At 39.7% G+C, this 20,092-nt stretch overlaps 1 protein-coding gene across 1 annotated transcript in view; it reads left to right on the top strand.

Moving 5' to 3' along the window:
* The window catches only part of parp8 (poly (ADP-ribose) polymerase family, member 8), a 410,911-nt gene extending 391,294 nt beyond the window's left edge, over positions 1–19,617 (top strand). The window contains exons 25-26 of the mRNA XM_072571640.1: positions 2,570–2,654; positions 8,924–19,617. Coding sequence (XP_072427741.1) covers positions 2,570–2,654; positions 8,924–9,026 — 188 coding nt within the window. The 3' untranslated portion in view covers positions 9,027–19,617. The remainder of the gene's footprint in view (positions 1–2,569; positions 2,655–8,923) is intronic.
* The last annotated feature ends 475 nt before the right edge of the window (positions 19,618–20,092 follow it).

Below are 20,092 nucleotides of genomic sequence, written 5' to 3'. Positions count from 1 at the left end.
GTCATTTATAAAAATGACAAACAGCAATGGTCCCAAAACAGATCCTTGTGGAACACCGCTAGTAACTGCACTCCAAGATGAACCTTTACCATCAACTACTACCCTCTGTCTTCTTCCAGCCAGCCAATTCCTAATCCAAATCTCCAACGCACCCTCAATGCCATACCTCCGTATTTTTTGCAGTAGCCTACCATGGGGAACCTTATCAAATGCCTTACTAAAATCCATATACACCACATCTACTGCTTTACCCTCGTCCACCTCCTTAGTCACCTTCTCAAAGAATTCAGTAAGGTTTGTGAGGCACGACCTGCCCTTCACAAAACCATGCTGACTATCCTTGATCACATCATTCCTATCCAGATGTTCATAAATCCTATCCCTTACAATTCTCTCCAAGACTTTGCCCACAACAGAAGTGAGACTCACTGGCCTATAGTTACTAGGGTTTTCCCTACTCCCCTTCTTGAACAAGGGAACCACATTTGCTATCCTCCAGTCTTCTGGCACTATTCCTGTAGACAACGAGGACATAAAAATCAAGGGCAATGGCTCTGCAATCTCCTCCCTTGCTTCCCAGAGAATCCTAGGATAAATGCCATCAGGCCCAGGGGACTTATCTATTTTCACCCTTTCCAGAATTTCCAACACCTCTTCCCTACATACCTCAAAGCCTCCATTCTAATTAATTGTGACTCAATATTCACATCGGCAACAATGTCCTGTTCCTGAATGAATACTGACGAAAAGTATTCATTCAGTGTCTCCCCAATCTCTTCAGCCTCCACACGCAACTTCTCACTACTATCCTTGACTGGACCTATTCCTACCCTGGTCATTCTTTTATTCCTGACATACCTATAGAAAGCCTTAGGGTTTTCCCTAATCCTACCAACTAAGGACTTTTCACGTCCCCTCCTTGCTGCTCTTAGCTCTCTCTTCAGATCCTTCCTGGCTACCTTATAACTCTCAATCACCCCAATTGAACCTTCACGCCTCATCTTTACATAGGCCATCCTCTTCCCTTTAACAAGGGATTCCAATTCCTTATTAAACCACGGCTCCCTCACACGACCCTTTCCTCCCTGCCTGACAGGTACATACTTATCAAGGACACTCAATAGTTGCTCCTTGAACAAGCTCCACATATCGATTGCGCCCTTCCCTTGAAGCCTACTTTTCCAAGCCACGCATCCTAAGTCATGAACTAAAGGGAAGGTTTCTGATAGGCTGGGGGTCAGGAGAGATTAAATGACAAAAAGATATCATGATAGAAAAGGCAAAAATGGGTACAGAGAAGGACCAGAGGATGTGTCCAGATGAGACCTGAAAGACTACAGAGAAACCAATTGCCAAAAACATGACAAAAATGAGAAAGAAAAATACAAATAGAATAAGACAGAAGCTGAGCTTCTGATCTAAGAATCTCATGGTCCAAGGTGAGTTTGGAAATCTGTGCATGCTGAATTGAAAGGTGAAATGTTGTTCATCATGCTTGCCTTGATTTTCATAGGAAGCACTGCAGCAGGCCATGGTCAGAGAGTGGAGAAATAAAATGACAGGGATCTGGAAACTTAGGGTCATACTACAGGCACAAAGTGGGGACAAGCCAGGAAGCAGTAGGCAGCTATTCCAACCCCAAGCTGTCCTCACTGAAAATGTCATAAGTCACATGACACTAGGTTATAGTCCAACAGGTTTATTTGAAATCACCAGCTTTTGGAGTGCTTTATCTTTGTCAGGTGGTGTCCCACTACCTGTACCTGTACTCACACTTTGCATGCATAAAGCATAACTTCTCCCAGACATTGTCTGTTACATAGCCCGGTAGAGGCTTTATTCACCCTTATCACTTTCTATTGTAACATTTGACCCCATGGAAGACATCACTCCTCCCCAGGCAAAGAAGAAAGATGAATGGGGACAACTTGAAGCAGCTATTGTGTACTACTTCATCACAGAAGTATTGAATAGGAGTGAAGAAGCCTGGTAATAAATCATGTAATTACATTTCTTAAGGATATTATGTCAAAAATATTTCCATGGAAACATCAGAAACATTTCTGAGAAAGCACCATTCACTCATTTTCAATGAGGTCAGCTTGGGGTTGGCACGGCTAGCCACTGCTTCCTGGCGCCTAGCCAATTCAGCCTCAGAATGACCCTGAGTTTCTAATTAGCTGTGTATTAATTCATTTAATGAAAAAAACATTGTAACAAAAAAAAACTAGTATATGTCCAGGAGGCAAAATTTTGCCTATTGACTAGTATGGTGTGGTAAAGGAGGAAATTTGCATTTCATCACCTTCTCATTGAAAGAGGTGAGAGCTCTGAAATGGGCAAAGAAATGGAAAAGTTGCACTCCATGCAGTCATACTACATTTGAAAAGTTGCCACTCAAGCTAAGGATGAGAGATGACGATACTCATGCAACTATTTTCAAGAAATGAGGGAAAAGAGGCTGAATCGAAGTGAAAAAATGAGGAAAATAATCAAGACATAAAAAGATCATTGTGAATTTACAGTGCTGCATTTTTGTTAATAATTGTCTTAATATTTCTTTTTGCAGTGATTACTTCACCAGATTTGCACAAACATGGAGAAATTTGGGTAGTTCCACAAACAGATCATGTCTGCACAAGATTCTTTTTTGTGTAAGTGCTGTTAGATTTCAGTTCCTGATTGGTGTAATGATAATAAAAATGGAAAATAGCAAGCTTGTGTTCTGACTTGCTGGATTTGGAAAATATGTTTGGCCTTTGGGACCTGGCTTCATATTCACCAATGATAGTTACACAAGTCCTTTTTATCTTTAAGGTGTTCCATTTATAGAATATTCTACACAATTGTTCTTGAACTATGACAATTTCAGCAATTTCCATTTTTATTTCAGATTTCGTGTATCCATTGTACTTTATCCAGCTCTTTGCTGACAATTAGCTGTTTTAGTGATAGCCTCATTTCATTAAATATAATACTTTAATTTGATATATCTGATATAGCATTGGTATTTCTCACTTCAGGTGATGTTAAATGTGGGAAACCAAAAACGAAACACTGCAGATGGTCAAGTGTTACATGTGTGGAAGGAACACATTACATTAGACTTGTAGTTGCCAAAGATTTCCATTAGTGGTGTTTCCTTCACCCTATGATTAGGTCTTTTGCAAATTATTTGACAGAGTTTGGTTGCCATGAAAAACCAAATCTAATAGCTAAATGCTTGTTTGGTAGTACGGAACTTGAATATTATCAAAAGAGGACCTATGTTGTCAAAACCTTTCATCTGACACTCATCAAGACAATTTGCAAGACTAATATAATGGGAAAATAAAACCTATACTTTGAAAAGAGAGTTCCAATTAGTCGATAAATATATTCTAATTGGTAGAGGCATTGCCATGGAGAGTACACGACTTAGTTGATGATTGTCAGTTATTTGACAAGCTTTCTTTTAAATTCTAAAACAGATATAATTGAGGCAGGGTGACTTTGGTGAAGGCATTGCCTGAGAAATGAAGCCAGAGGATAGCTGTCCCCTATGTTGTTGAGTTGAACTAAGCAGATTGTATATACACGTTGTTCTATCTGCAAAGAACAGGACCCTGTATATTGATACATACATATCTTCCGATATGTGAAGGTGTACCACACTATGATCTTGACTAAAATTCCACATTAGTTGAAAGCTATGTAATAATTTGCCCATTCAAGAATTATTCAGCAAATGTAGGCATGTGCTTGTTGGATATAGTCTTGTTTGTTGAGGACAGCTGAATTGGTATGTTCTTTGATGTGATCTGCTCTTTGGGAGGTGTGAGCTATATATCTAGCATTACATTGGCATTTCCCTTATTAATCATTTGTGTGATGAAGTAGAACATCATTTTAGCTTGATGGTAGCATCCTATTAGTGATGAACACAAATTATGTTGTTGCTGCATAGTAACAGTGAGAAACATCTAGCTTTACCTGTTGCTCCAACCTTTGCGATACTTAACCCTTGCTTCTCAGCTCAAGAAATGCACTAGAATTCTTACACTTCCATGCATTATAATATTGAACTGAGCCACTTAAACCACCATTTGTTTACCATGTACGTTTGATGCTAAAATTGGGTAAAACCATCCAGTGGAACAATGATCAGATAATTTTTGACTGTAAATCACACAAACTCATATACAGGCCGAAGGCCATCACTTCTGGTCCTGAAAACTACCCGATCTACTTCAGATTAATGGTATCGCAAAAATTTAAACTGACATTTTCACATTGTCACACTGTTGCACACATGCAGCAACAACATGAGTGGTGTTCACCACTAACAGGATGCTATCAAAATTAGAGTATTGCTGGAAAAGCACAGCAGGTCAGGCAGCATTCGAGGAGCAGGAGAATCGATGTTTTGGGCAAAAGCCCTTCATCAGAATCCATTCAAGGAAGGCCCATTCCTGATGAAGGGCTTTTGCCCGAAACGTCGATTCTCCTGCTCCTCGGATGCTGCCTGACCTGCTGTGCTTTTCCAGCACCACTCTAACCTTGACTTTAATCTCCAGCATGTGCAGTACCCGCTTCTGACTAACGGGATGCTGTCACTCCACCTGATTCCTTCCTCAATTTGAGGCCTTCATTGGCTCTAGCACTAGCTGCAGTGCTTCCTGCCAGAGGTGCTTGCTGAGTTCAGAGGAGCTCTGATTCACCAGCAGCTCTCAAAAGGCCACATTCTACCCTCTGGTTCAGTGACCCCAGAGAAGGCCTATTGCTGCCCTGTTAAGCGCCTGATGATACAAAGACATAATGGGCTTCCTGAAATGATGTGACACAGGTGTCTTGTATGTCGCTAGAAAGGCTGCAGTTACTTCAACAAGACTCAATCTTTTGTTTCTGTTTTCTAATTTTATATCTTGGTTCCCATCCCTCTACCAAAATTGTGTAAATCTTCCATCACAGAATAAGCAAACCAAACTGTGAGGAAATTAGATCCCAATATGCTTCCCGTTCAATCAATCAGCCCCAACTATCAATGTCTTGATGTCCCATGAATCTAAAGATCTCCCCATGAGCTATTCAGGAATAGAAGGATGACTACGGTAGGTATCGGTCCAGTCAAGGATAGTAGTGGGAAGTTGTGCTTGGAGGCAGAGGAGATTGGAGAGACACTAAATCAATACTTTTCGTCAGTATTCACTCAGGAACAGGACGTTGTTGCTGATGTGAATATTGAGTCACAAGTGATTAGAATGGATGGCTTTGAGGTATGTAGGGAAGAGGTCCGGGGAATACTGGAAAGGGTGAAAATAGAAAATACCCCTGGGCCATTTATCAAAGGGACCTCTGGGAAGCTAGGGAGGAGATAGCGGAGGCATTGGCCTTGATTTTTATGTCGTCGTTGTCTACAGGAATAGTGCCAGAGGACTGGAGGATAGCGAATGTGGTCCCCTTGTTCAAGAAGGGGAGTAGGGACAGCCCTAGTAACTATAGGCCAGTGAGTCTCACTTCTGTTGTGGGCAAAGTCTTAGAGGGAATTGTAAGGGATAGGATTTATGAACATCTGGATAGGAATAATGTGATCAAGGATAGTCAGCATGGTTTTGTGAAGGGCAGGTCGTGCCTCACAAACCTTATTGAGTTCTTTGAGAAGGTGACTAAGGAAGTGGACGAGGGTAAAGCAGTAGATGTGGTGTATATAGATTTTAGCAAGGTGTTCGATAAGGTACCCCATGGTAGGCTACTGCAAAAGTTACGGAGGTATGGCATTGAGGGTGCATTAGAGGTTTGGGTTAGGAATTGGCTGGCTGGAAGAAGACAGAGGGTAGTAGTTGATGGTAAAGGTTCATCTTGGAGTGCAGTTACTAGCGGTGTTCCACAAGGATCTGTTTTGGGACCATTGCTGTTTGTCATTTTTATAAATGACCTAGAGGAGGGGCTTGAAGGCTGGGTGAGCAAGTTTGCGGATAATACGAAAGTCGGGGGAGTGGTGGACTGCGAAGAAGGATGTGGCAGGTTACAGCGGGATATAGATAAGTTGCAGAGCTGGGCAGAAAGGTGGCAATGGAGTTCAATGTAGCTAAGTGTGAAGTCATTCACTTTGGTAGGAGTAACAAGAAGATGGGTTACTGGGCTAATGGTAGGCTACTTGGTAGTGTGGATGAGCAGAGGGATCTTGGTGTCCATGTACACAGATCTCTGAAAGTTGCCACCCAGGTAAATAGTGCTGTGAAGAAGGCATATGGCGTACTGGCCTTTATTGGTAGAGGAATTGAGTTCCAGAGTCCTGAGGTCATGTTGCAGTTGTATAAGACTCTGGTGCGGCCTTATCTGGAGTATTGTGTACACTTTTGGTCGCCATACTATAGGAAGGATGTGGAGGCACTGGAACGGGTGCAGAGGAGGTTTACCAGGATGTTGCCTGGTATGGTAGGAAGATCGTATGAGGAGAGGCTGAGGCACTTGGGGCTGTTTTCATTGGAGAAAAGAAGTTTTAGGGGCGATTTGATAGAGGTGTACAAGATGAATAGGGGTTTAGATAGGGTTGACAGTGAGAACCTTTTTCTGCATATGGAGTCAGCTGTTACTAGGGGACACAGCTTTAAATTAAGGGGAGGTTGGTATAGGACAGATGTTAGGGGTAGATTCTTTACTCTGCGGGTTGTGAGTTCATGGAATGCCCTGCCAGTAGCAGTGGTGGACTCTCCCTCTTTATGGTCATTCAAGTGGGCATTGGATAAGCATATGGAGGTTATTGGGCTAGTGTAGGTTAGGTAGGCTTCGGTCGGCGCAACATCAATGGCCGAAGGGCCTGTACTGCACTGTATTTTTCTATGTTCTATGTTCTATATTTCTAGCCACACATTCATTTACTCTATCTTCCTAGATGTGGAACCAGGAGCATCCAAGGGTTTGCTACTTTTCAGGTCCTGCCTTTGTATCCTTGCTGGTACATTATAGCCAGGGACGCCATCCCTCTTCTGTTGTCATTGCACCACAATCCCTTAGCATATTCTGCACTGAATCAGTCATGTCATCGGTGTTTTTAATTTTTAACTACCCTTCTTGGATGCATGCAAGCTATCCTTTCTTAAGTTATACAAAGTCAGAAAATGTTAGAAAATCTCAACAGATCTGGCATTACCTATGGAAAAAAATCAAGAGTTAACTTTTCAGATCCAATGACCCGCCTTCAGAATAGACTTGTCTTAAACCACTCCTTTGTCTGACCAACTGCTTTTCTTTCTCTTTGAGCTCCATCTTCACCTATTCTTTACTCTCCTCCCTCCCCCCACCCCATTTTCTGTATTTAAAAAATCCTTCTCCTAGCTACCATCAGTTCTGAAGAACGGTCACTGGATCTGAAAAGTTAACTCTGATTTCTCACCACAGATGCTCCCAGACCTGCTGAGATTTTTCAGCAATTTCTGTTTTTGTTTTAGGTTTCCAGCATCTACAGCTAGCTTCATAGTGTGGAAACAGACCCTTCAGTTCACTCCTCCATGCTGACCAGGTATCCCAATCCAATCTAGTCCCACCTGCCAGCACCCGGCCCATATCCCTCTAAACCCTTCCTATTCATTTACTCATCCAGATGCCTTTTAAATGTTGGAATTGTACCAGCCTCCACCACTTCCTCTAGCAGCTCATTCCATACACGTATCACCCTCTGCGTGAAAAAGTTTCTCCTTAGGTCTCTTTAATATCTTTCCCCACACACCCTAAACCTGTGCCCTCTTGTTCTGCACTCCCCCACACCAGGGAAAAGACTTTGTCTATTAATCCTATCTATGCCCCTCATGATTTTATAAACATCTATAAGGTCACCTCCCAGCCTCCAACGCTCCATGGAAAACAGTCCTAGCCTATTCAATCTCTCCCTATAGCTCAAATCCTCCAACCCTGGCAACATCCTTGTAAATCTTTTCTGAACCCTTTCAAGTTTCACAACATCTTTCCAATAGGAAGGAGACCAGAATTGCATGCAGTATTCCAACAGTAGCCTAACCAATGTCTTGTACAGCCGTAACATGACCTCCCAACTCCTGTACTCAATACTGTGACCAATGAAGGAAAGCATGCCAAACGCCTTCTTCACTATCCTATCTACCTGTGACTCCACTTTCAAGGAGCTATGAACCTGCAATCCAAGGTCTCTTTGTTCTGCAACACTCCTCAGGAACTTACCATGAAGTGTATAAGTCCTGCTAAGATTTGCTTTCCCAAAATGCAGCTCCTCATATTTATCTAAACTAAACTCTATCTGCCACTTCTCAGCCCATTGGCCCATCTGATCAAGATCCCATTGTAATTGGAGGTAGCTTCCTTCGCTGTCCACTATACCTCCAATTTTGGTGTCATCTGCAAACTTACTAACTATACCTCTTATGCTCACATCCAAATTTTTTTTTTCCATATATCTTTCTAATGGTATATTATGTTTGATGTTCTAAAGGAGGAGCAGACCCATCTTTTCCAAGCTGTGACTCCCTGGCGCCTTCAACATTGCATTCTCTGTGTTCTATAATGAGTAAGCCTTAATCCTTTGCAACTGAAGGATTCTTTACTACTGGATACCATCTGTATTGGATGGAAAATAATTGCAATGGCATGTTTTTGAGGTGGGCATTTGGAATTGTCTGATTTTTATCCACTTGGTCAGTTCAAAAAAGAAGGAACCAAGCCTATGTAACTTTTAAAAAAAAAAGTTGTGGTTGCTTGTTTCTATGATAACCAAATATCTGCACATGAACCCATCTGAATTGTTATCGTTGTGTCACACGTGTTACAACCTTCTTTTATAAGCTGTCCATTTCCAATCATAACAGCTCCAATTGAAAAAAATAAATGTGTATTGTTGACCTTAGCATTCTCAAAGCTAAAACCTTAAACTCCACAAAACCCCCCAAAAGCCATTGTTTTCTTTTTGTCACAGTTATGAAGATGGCCAAGTGGGCGATATCAGTACGAACACACAAGAACCAAGCATACATAAAGAAATTCTTCGGGTCATTGGAAATCAGACAGCAACAGGTTAAAAGAATCACGCATCGTCACTGACTGGATCAGAATACCTTTTCTGGCGCTTAAGCTGCAGTGCAGTTTTGAACTAAAATATTAACAATCTGATTTCAAATGCACAAAAATGAGATTTTGAATAACGCACTTTAATTTTCAGATTTCTTACCTGAACCCAACAACATGTTAGTAAGTAACTCGAAGTCTGGGGTATAGGTTTTATCAGATGGTGATTTTGTTATTTTAAATTTTCCTGAAAAGATTGACCCAAATTTTATTCAACTTTGGCACTGATGGAGCATTGAGCATGAGGTTGAATGCAGTTGCAGCCAGGTTGTGCTCCTGTGCTTGGTAAAACTGTGGGTCCTGACAAAGTGTAGAACTGTGTAGTATCTGAAATAAATGATATACAATGGGGCTTGTGGGGAATACTTGAGGAAGAAAGTAAATTTCCTTAGGTATCATCTGATTCAAGGAGCCATTTTCTTTCCACATTTGTCAAGCTTTTTGTTTCTTTATTCATAAAATTCTCTAAGTTTTAGGAATGATGATATAATCCTGTCTCTTCAGGAACAGGAACCTGTATTTTAAAAAGTCAGTGTGTGTTATAACACCCTGGCTGTGCCAGTCAAACCATGATGACATCTGTTTTGAAAAATATTATATTACAATGGCAAAAATAAATTATTTCAAAAAACTGCCTGGGGTGCTTTGATTGCAGGCCTAAGTGGAGCCAACCCCTTTCTAACGTGCCATAGAGAGGCCACCTTTTATATGAAAGAGACCCTTTTTTAAACTCCTGGTGGTGATTAGCATTGGTGCTGGCTACCTCTATAAATTCCTTTTAAAAGAAAGTAAAGGTAATAAAATGTCAGCACATTGAGAAATGGTATGCCAAAATGTACATTTTTTAAAATAGAGCTATCGTGCAAAACTTTAGCACATTGAAACAATAGAAGATACTCATTTTGATATCTTGACTGGTCCAAAAATATAACACTTTTTGTTTCCATAAAAGAGGCTCATTTATGTTGAAAATAAGGATTGGTCTTCAATGCTATTGCTAAAGAGAGAAAAAAAGTTATAGTACTGTTGAACTGTTTTATCATTTGTTGTTGCGAAACAAAAGTTCTTTACAGACAGTACCCTCTCACTTCTGTCTCCTGAATGGAATCAATGCATTGCTCTTAAACCTTTAAAATTCTAGCAGTGTTGAATTCCCTACTGATAAATTTCTGGGTGAGATTTACTGGGTTTTGATGGTTATTATGTACAAACAAGAAGGAGAAACAACATTTTTCATAACTACTTTGTGCAGTATTGTCTGATCTTTAAGTAAAGCATGTGGATGTGGCCAAATGACATCAAATTGATGATGTCATCATCACATGACATAATAATTGGCTTCTAATTTGAAAAGTTTAATTTTGCAAGTAACATTTTGTTGTAATGTCGGGTATTATATTTGTAGTACAATACCCTCTTCAATCTGTCATGTAAGTAAGATAAAACCATGCTAACCATGGCTTTATTTAAACCTTGTGAAAAGAAATTAAGAAAGTATTTAGTTTATATGTATTAATGTATGTCACATGTTGAATTGTAGAGGGATTTACACTGGAGAGAGTTATACAGTCTGTGTTGTTTGTGTTATAATAGTGCAGATAGGGAAGTGATGGCATGGAGAGAGCATTGCAATATTTATATTTTTCGTTAAAGTTGTTCAAAGTTATAGACTCAATATAGATACAAGCACAAAACAATGCATATTCCACCCTTCTTTATCAAATACAGTCAAAAACAACATTTACTTTGAAACTGTTCAATTTCGAAGTCTGAGAAATAGCACTCTTCAGAATGTTTGCCCTGTTCCATTTCTTTTTGCTGTCTCCCTTCATATTGGTGGTACCTGCTTCAGCTTAAGACAGTAAAAAAAAATCAGGTATGGAAAAAGTTTACAAATCAAACTTTCTATGGACTTGAGATTGTTTAAAATACAAAATCCCATCCTTTGAATACATCTTACATTACATTGTCCATTGGATTGTCTTAACATTTTTAAAACAGTCTTTGTTGCTACATTTTTCAAAGTTTGAGGATGTCTGTTATAAACACCTATATGTAACAAGAAAGGTATGCAATGTAAACTTCAAAACTGATACCAATGGCTTCAGCATATATTGTCAACTTAGACCTTTTTGTCAAAATGAATAAGGTTTGATGGGATCTCTAGTCATTGTCATTTGGTTAAAAAAATCATAATAGAAGTTTACTGTTCTTAATCATGGTTTAAAATATGTTTAAAATTATATTTATGTTCTGCATTTTAGGATATGTCACTTCTTTCGTCCACTTTTGGATTTTATTTATATTGTTTCTTGTATGTTATCAATTCACCAGTCCAGCACACTCTGGATCTTCACAGTGCAATTCATCGGTCCTCGGTCAGGAACTGGGGTTAACTATTCAGGCAATTAGTACTGCACATTTAAAATTACCCTGACAAATAACTTGGGATATATATATTTATATTGGAACTCCAGCAGTTAATAACTCTTAATGATTTTGTTTTAGATTAATTAGAGATGGAATCTAATTTAAGCGGAGGCACAAAATAGATGGTAATGAATCAAAATCAATAGAAATGAAAATCAAACAGGGTGAAGTTAATGCCTAGTCTGTGCCCCTGCCAAAGTGGAATTTTATCCATAATATTTTTATTCTGTGTCATGCAGCAGGTGGCACTTAGATCTTTCATAATATCTGACTAAGTTTTGGTTCCAGTATATTGTACTGTGAGGAGTTGCCTACAGTTTCATTCCAATTACAATCATGATAAAGTGAACAGTTTGCTTTGAATAGCATATTTATTTTGTTCACTCTAAGTAAAATTGTGTTTTTATTAAAGAATCCTTTTTTGCTAATTAAGTAAGTTAAAACAATTCTCCTCATTGATATAAAATAAAATTGGCAGTAAGATGTGCTACCTGAGCCATTTGAGATAAAAGAAAGTGCAATAGCCATTTCTTTCCATCAATATTTTGAACACCACCCAATGGAGGGGCCAGTTTCCGTGCTGACCCTCTAGAAAAGCCTTTTTCATAAGTGTGAAAGGTATGCAAGTCAGGTGCCCTTTTTATAGACCATCAAATCCGGCAGCATCATTGCCAACCTTATCTCCAAAAGCACCAAGAGAATATAATTCCTAATTGTCAGCTGGAATTCTGTCACCAGGGCTCTTGACTCTACCCCCAAGCCCACCCCCCAAGAGCTACTGGCCAGAGGCAGGCAGTTCTCAGTTACCAGAAACATCTAAGTGGCTGCTGTCAGTCATCCACTTGGGCCTTCACCAGAAATCCATAGAGAAAGATAATGGGGTGCAATAGTGATGATGGGGTGCAAGTCACTGGTGAGGGTGGGAGTATGGTGGTAGTAGAAGACTGGAGGATACTCAGAGCTGGTAACTCCTTCTGAATGCCAGGTTCTTCAGTTGGGCACCGAGTGTCTCCAAAAAGAATAGATCCCTTCTAGAATTCACCAACCAGTCTTGATGGAAAAATGTGGAGTCTGCTGGCAGGAAGAGGGCCTGAATTCTGCATTAATTTCCACTTCAGTTGCACACTGTGTGAAATGACTGCCTGCAAGCCTTCTTGCCTCAGACTGGGAGTTATGAGAATAGGATATCCACACTGCACCATTATTCCCCCCCCCCCCTTCCCCACCCCCCCACCAAATCAAATAACTCAAGTGCCTGTGTATGTCTCTGAATTCATACACAGGAGCATTAAATTTCATCCCGTGTGCGAATGGCTGTGGTAGCTGTTTGCAAGAGTGACAGGAACTCCAATACATTTGGCAGTGCTTCAGTGTATTAATTATTATTGTGGTGTGTTGTGAAATGTGTTTTTGGAATGTGGAATGCCTTTTTGCATAGCTAATTGTTGTTTTTATAAGCCTAGCCTTTGAATACATACTGAAAGAGTGCTCCGTATTTGGAGCTGCTGTCTATCAGGAGAAATAATACATTAGGGCTCCATCTACCTGATCTTGTGGTCCAGGTGGATGTAAAAGATGTTTCATTGTGCTCCAGAGAAGAGCAGTGATTTTTTTTCCCTGATCCAGGGAAATGAGTGGGATCTTACTGTTCCCAAATTGGCTGCCATGTTTACCTACATAACATCTCCTTGCATTTCAAAAGTTATTCCCTGGTTATGAAATACTTTGAAATCTCCTTTAGTTATAATATGGAGGTATATAAATACAAATTCTGTATTTCTCCTTCCTCTTCGGCATTTCCATGAAGTGCAGAAATGAAGTTGAACAAATTTCAAGATGAAACATATATAGTATTGCACTCTCAACAACAGGAGAAAAGTGGAAGAATGCTGACTTGTTTGAAGCTAATATCACTGTGATGAAACCCGACCTTGAAGCCAAGTGACACATTCTCATTAGTTACGAGAGAGACTGAAATGACGAAACTCTGAATTTGGTAAGAGCCAGTTGAATTAATGTCCATGGAGCTGCGAGACCGTGCTCCAGTATCTATTGGTTGCAACTCTGCCAGGGTATCCAGAGGCCTTTGACACATGCAATTAGGAAAGGATCAAAATGGGGACTTATTGATCAGTATTGAAAACAGATCCACTGGGATGAAAGACAGTGAGGTAATCATTGATGGCAATAAACTGTTGGAGAGATGGGTGAAACACTATCTTGAGTTGTACTTTAGAGAGAACATTGTCTCCAAGGAGACTCCAGACACCATAGAACACCTATAGCAAAGCTGAAGATCAGATCCTAAATGGAGGAGCTTGAAACCGGCACAATCTTTGTGTCTGCTTCAGGGAGTAGGCTGCTCCCAGGCATCTATACAATGTAGATTGTAATCCTGTACACGTTTAGCTTCAATGATTACAATAGCCATTGAGATATCTCCCTGCTGAGCACCATAGAAAAAATATTTGATTATTCTGTCACTTCAGATCTAGCTGAACATGTCTATCCCGAGGCAAAAGTAAGGATTGCAGATGCTGGAAACCAGAGTTTAGAATTCCTGATGAAGGGCTTTTGCCCGAAACGTAGACTTTCCTGCTCCTCGGATGCTGCCTGACCTGCTGTGCTTTTCCAGCACCACCCATGTCTATCCCGAGTCCACTGTTGTTTCAGAGCTGAAAGATCCCCAATGACATAATCTTCTCAGTCCAGCAGCTATGAGAAAAAAGTCATGAACAAAGACAATCTCATCAATCTCACCAGAGCATTTGAACATGTGAGCAAAGGCTATCTGGGGTGTTGGAGACTATTTCCTGCCCAGTGGAACCACTCATTGTGATCCCTTTCCATAACAACATGATGGGTACTGTCAGCTTTGCTAGGACAACAGCAGACCAGTTGAGATTCACAGTGCAGGTCAAACAGGATTGTGTTCTGGTAATGACGGACTTTGTCCTGTGATTTTCTTTGCTGCTATCATATGTCTTTGGATCATTTACTGGGTGTCTCCTTGTATATCAGCACAGATGAAAAATTCTTCAAACTTGCTTGCCTGAAATCCAAGACAAAGGTACACTAGGACAATGCTGCACTAAGATTCCCTACTGAGGAACACACAGAGTGACAAATGGATAGATCCCCTCATGCGTGTAATAGTTTGGTTTGACCATCAGCATGAGGAAAATAAATTAGATAGTCGAGGATGTTGATATTCCACCATCTTTAAGCATCAACAATATAATGCTGGCAGTTTTTGGTATACTTTGGCTTCACAGTCACCAGTAGTGATGGTAGAATCCATTACAAAAACTGCAGCTGCTGTTCCTGAATAAGAGTACTTGGAATTCTAGCATCCTGGCTGAGAACACCAAACTGTGTCCTCAGCACACTCCACTACTGCAGAGAAGTCTGGACAACACATGCTAGGCAGGAGAAAAGGTTAAACAGTTTCCATCATCACTAAGGTGTAATCTCTTGACAGAGAAAGGTGACCAACTCGGAGGTCCTGCAGTGTCTAATTCCATCTGTGTACACTCAGTACTGAGCCGACCATATTTGTGCTGGCATGGCTATTTTCACTGCATGCATGATGGCCCTCTGTCATTTGTACATAAATTGGCCACCTTCTGGGCATCTGTACCTTTAGCATAAAGATACTTATTGGCACTAACAACTTGCAGACAGTTGCTGATGCCAGTGGCCTCTGGAGGCTGACTGTTTGGAAAAAATGAAAAGCTGAGTTGGATGAGAAGTCATCCCATGAAAAACAGAAATCAGTAGTTCCTCAGTTCACTGTCTTCCTGGTGCAAAAAAAGGGGCAGAGATTATCATTTTGGATTGAGACTCCTGAGCCACATCAGGTGAATCTTAAACACAGAGTTGACAATTATGGCTTAAAACAAGGTCTTGCAAGATTGAATTGGGCTACCATATATCAAATTTACCATGCCATATAACCATATATTTCTTACAAAGTGCCTCATTATTTTGGAATGTCTCCATGTGTTTCACATCATTATTTAAAAGTGTGATTTTTTAAAAAAATATATCTGACTAATGCTGATTAAACAAAAGGTCTTTGCAGTGAATAGCAGAAACCTTTGCTCGTCACTGAACATGTCTAAGAAATAGTCTACATTTTAGGTTATGATTTTATGTCTACATCAGGGGAGAAAGTATAATTTATTTATCAATTTGGTTTGATTTCCACATATTATGTTCCAGTTCTTCAGTTCAAAAGATGGTCTTTGATATAACTCTTGAACGTTGTATGTGAAGATGAAGCAGTTTACCTTTTAGAGCAGATGGTGTAGACTGCATTTGGTCTGGATGCTTTTCTTCTCAGAGTGGTTTCTATAGTTTACCACAAATGACATGCTGCAACCATTGCTTCCATCTCCACACAGAGGGCTGCACTAGTCACAATTCACTCATGCTCCTGGGCACCTGACATGTGTCTATAATGATGTGGATGCCCATTGGCCAAGCTAAAGTGAAATAATTTTCTTCTGATGGAAAATGAAAAAAAAACAGTAGCTTGTATCCTCCTATCAAGAAGAAATAACCAAGAGAAGTGGTGCTCTATCCACCCAAGTAATGAGGTATACAGTAAGCTACCTCTACCCTAAAAGAGTGCAATTTGCATCATTTTGTAATACTCTATTTTTGCTTGTTGCACTTAGTTCACTACAGTTAACAAATTGACTGTACAGTTTAACTGCAATGTAAGAGGGTAAGGATGTATACTTGGCACACAAGTAAATAGAGTGATCCATTGCTAGATGTTGTGAGAAATGATCTGATCAAAATGTTGCATGAGCAATGCAGTATATTTTGTGGTAAAGCTGCTGAGAAATTATATATTTTTTCAAAATAATTTGGATATAGTGATGTACACGTCAAATTATCTGATTGATAAGGTTATAATTCTATCACTCGGCTGTGCTTTCTTGTGCGCATTTGAGCTCCTGCGGGTCTGCTATCACACTGGAGCGTTATTAGCATTGTTTTATAGGGATGTTTGGTTCGGGTTGCTAGTGTGTCAAGATTGTACATCCTGTCTCAGCTGACAACCTGAACCTTTGTTTTTGTCCCAATGTTGCTGCAAGAATTTCTTTTCGTTTTTCATGAAATGGTAATCAGCTGATATTTTGGGGGAAAAAAACACAATTACTTGTGTGCCTTTCTGTAACTTTAAGTGATTGTAATTAAATTAAAAGCTCTGGGATGACATTAGTTTTTTGCAGTAATGCAAAATTAATGAAAACAAATTGACAGTCTGTTTTCACACTCTGCTCAATTTTCTTTTCTACTTGTGGTGTCAGGCAGGGTATAAAAGGCCTGATAAATCTCAAAAACTTGGTTTTGCACAACTTAATGAGGGCAGAGCAGTGCACTTGATATATATGGACTTCAGTGAGGCATCTGACAATGGTCCTTGTGGTAGACAGCTTAACTAGGTAGACAGCTTAGCTAGGAATATCAGGAGAACTAGCTATTTGGATACAGAACTGGCTCAAAGGTCAAAAACCAAGGTTGGTGGTGGAGGGTTGCTTTTCAGACTGGAGGCCTGTGACCAGCATTGTGCCACAAGGATTGGTGCTGGGTTCACTGCTTTTCGGTATTTATATACATGATTTGGATTTGAACATAGTAGGTATGGTTAGTAAGTTTGTTGATGACACCAAAATTGGAGGTGTAGTCAACAACAAAGGTTACCTCAGAGTACAATGGAGATCTTGATCAGATGGGCCAAAGGGCTAAGGAGTGGCAGATTGAATTCAATTTAGAAAAAAAATTGAGGTGCTGCATTTTGGAAAGACAAATCAGGGCTTTATACACTTACTGGTGAGGAGTATTGCTGAGCAAAGAGACCTTGGAGGGCAGGTTCATGGTTCCTTGAAAGTGGAGTCACAGGTAGATAGGATAGTGAAGGCGGCGTTTGGTATGCTTGCCATTATTGGTCAGAGTGGTGGTAAAAACAAAGAATTCCGATGCTGGAAACCAGAGTCTGGATTAGAGTGGTGCTGGAAAGGCACAGCAGGTCAGGCAGCATCTGAGGAGCAAGATCAGAGTATTGAGGTATAGGCTTTGGGAGGTCATGTGGCTATACAGGATACTGATTAGGCCACTTTTGAAATACTGCATGCAATTCTGGTCTCCCTGCTATTGGAAGGCTGTTGTGAAACTTGAATGTGTTCAGAAAAGATTTACAAAGATGTTGCCTTGTTTGGAGAGTTTGAGCTATAGGGAGAGGTTTAATAAGACTGGAACTATTTTCCTAGAGTGTTGGAGGCTGAGGGTGACCTGATAGAGGTTTATGAAATTATGAGGGACATGGATAGGGTAGAGAGACTCGGGGTGGGAGAGTCCAAAACTAGAGGGCATAGCTTTAGGCTGAGAGAGATAAATGTAAAAGGGACCGAATGGGCAACCTTTTCAAGCAGAGGATGGTGTATATCTGGAATGAGCTGCCAGAAGAAATGGTGCAGGCTGGTACAATTACAACATTTAAAATAATCTGGATGGGTATATGAATGGGAAGGATTGAGGGAGATGGGCCAAATGCTAGCAAATGAGACTACATTAATTAAGGATATCTGGTCAGCAAGGACAAGTGAGACCAAAGGGTCTGTTTCCTTGCTGTACATCTCTATGACTCAAACAGTCCAAGTCAGATTTTACCTCAACTACTTAGGGCTGAATGGCCTGTTACTTTTACTGTTCCTATGATTTAACGGAGCTATCTTTTTTCATAAATTTGAAGAAACTCAACCTTGCACTTACCAATGGATTATTCAATCAATGTCGTTCAATTAGAAAACCAGACTAAAAGCTGCCATGTGAATAACAAGATAAAGAATAGGTGTTTAGAACAAGATCCTGCAAGTGAATTGATATTTTGAATTCCATGTATGAAGCCGACTAAAGTTGGGTTCATCTGTGTTCAGGTTTTGAACTAGCCCTCAATTGTATTACACATGAAGTTTATGCATTTTGTAATACCCTTGATATGTTCCAAATGGAGATAATCAGAGAAACAAAAGAATCTTGCAAATGAAAGTTTTGATTTCAAATGTAAATGTTAAGACATTGCAGTCTTGCTTTCTTAATGACTTTGAGAGGGTATTAATGATAATTATTGCATGCTGGGAAGTATGAGGACACCAAAATTATTGAGCTAACCACTGTCACCAAAAGGTAAAATACTGTCTATTTCCCGAATTCCTTTAATATCTATCGATATTTTAACTGCAGAAAGTATGTTCCAGGTTTAGATAAACTGTCTAATAGTAGGTCAACATCTGAAAGGTAGAGATAAGTTATTACTTTGTGAGTTTTGTCATCATAAAATTAAAAATACATCCAAAATTCTAATCTATCCTATCCTTTGAGATTTCTATCATTAGTTGTCTTTGGAATTCAAGTTGGTCTTTGTCAGTAGTGCAAGTCTAGTGCGAGTCAGTTGGCAGTCTATTTACCCCACACTATTTTAAATCAGACAGTGTTGATTCCTTGTCACCTGCTGTGTGCTGTGCCAAAGACCAATTTACCCGTATTTTATCTCAAAATTGTAAATTCACATCGTGAATTACACAGTATTTAAACAAAGTGCACACAAATGTAAAACTCAATGCTTTCGCTTCCATTTGAATAAGAATCAGAGGGTGAAATTGACTGTGAAAGAAAACCTTGCAGGGTATAAAACCTTTTTTTTTGCTATTACTTATTCTGTACTGCCGTTGAAGATCAATTTCACCACTACTGTGTTCAATTCCAGGTATTTTGTTCCTTTCACGCTTTCCTTTCAAATCTGATACAAAATGCAGAGCAGCTGTCATAACAGATGTAATTGTAATTCAGTACCTTAGCTTTCAGTGCCTTAGAAATATAAGATACTGTCAACAACAACATCAATGTACATGATGTAAATATTGCCAAAAATACAGAGGCCAAATATTTTCTGTACTTGGTTCACATGGCTTTTAATTAGAAACTTCAACTCCTGTCGCTGTTTAATTTCTCTTTATTTGGAGTTTTGTTTGCTGGTTTACAAACTGTTTTGATCAATCATTGATGTAAATGCTTAATTAAAAAGAGAAATCTTTCTGGTGATTTTTCTGTGTCTGTGTGGTTCCAGTTGTGCAGTTGGAAATGTTGAGTTGCATCCAATAAGTGCTACCAATCAAGTCATATTTATTTAGCTAGTCCGAACTATGCAGACAATCATATTTCCAAAATATGTTGGTAAAATATGAGTTTTAACTCAAAGAACTGCAATAAATCTATGTCAGAATCAAAAATCTTGTAAAATTACAATATTTTAGTTTTACACAAATTACAAAGAAAAATCCATTGTGGGGACTGTAGGGGAAGTGCCAGTGGCTTGAAAGCTGCATGTTAATGCTCTGGTGAGTCACTGGGTGTGAATGTCTGAAAGGATCTTGCAAGTGTGAATAAAGGACGGGCCAAAGTCTTGGAGGACCAAACTTTTGCATTGGGCCTTGCTAAAGCACTCCTGCCTTTATCCAAATCTGGGTTTAGAATACAATTTTGAGACTAATTAATGATTGCCATGGTTGGAATTGGC

This window comes from Chiloscyllium punctatum, chromosome 1 (genome assembly GCF_047496795.1).
Source record: "Chiloscyllium punctatum isolate Juve2018m chromosome 1, sChiPun1.3, whole genome shotgun sequence".
Lineage (NCBI taxonomy): Eukaryota > Metazoa > Chordata > Chondrichthyes > Orectolobiformes > Hemiscylliidae > Chiloscyllium > Chiloscyllium punctatum.
This window is presented reverse-complemented; position numbering and strand designations above follow the sequence as displayed.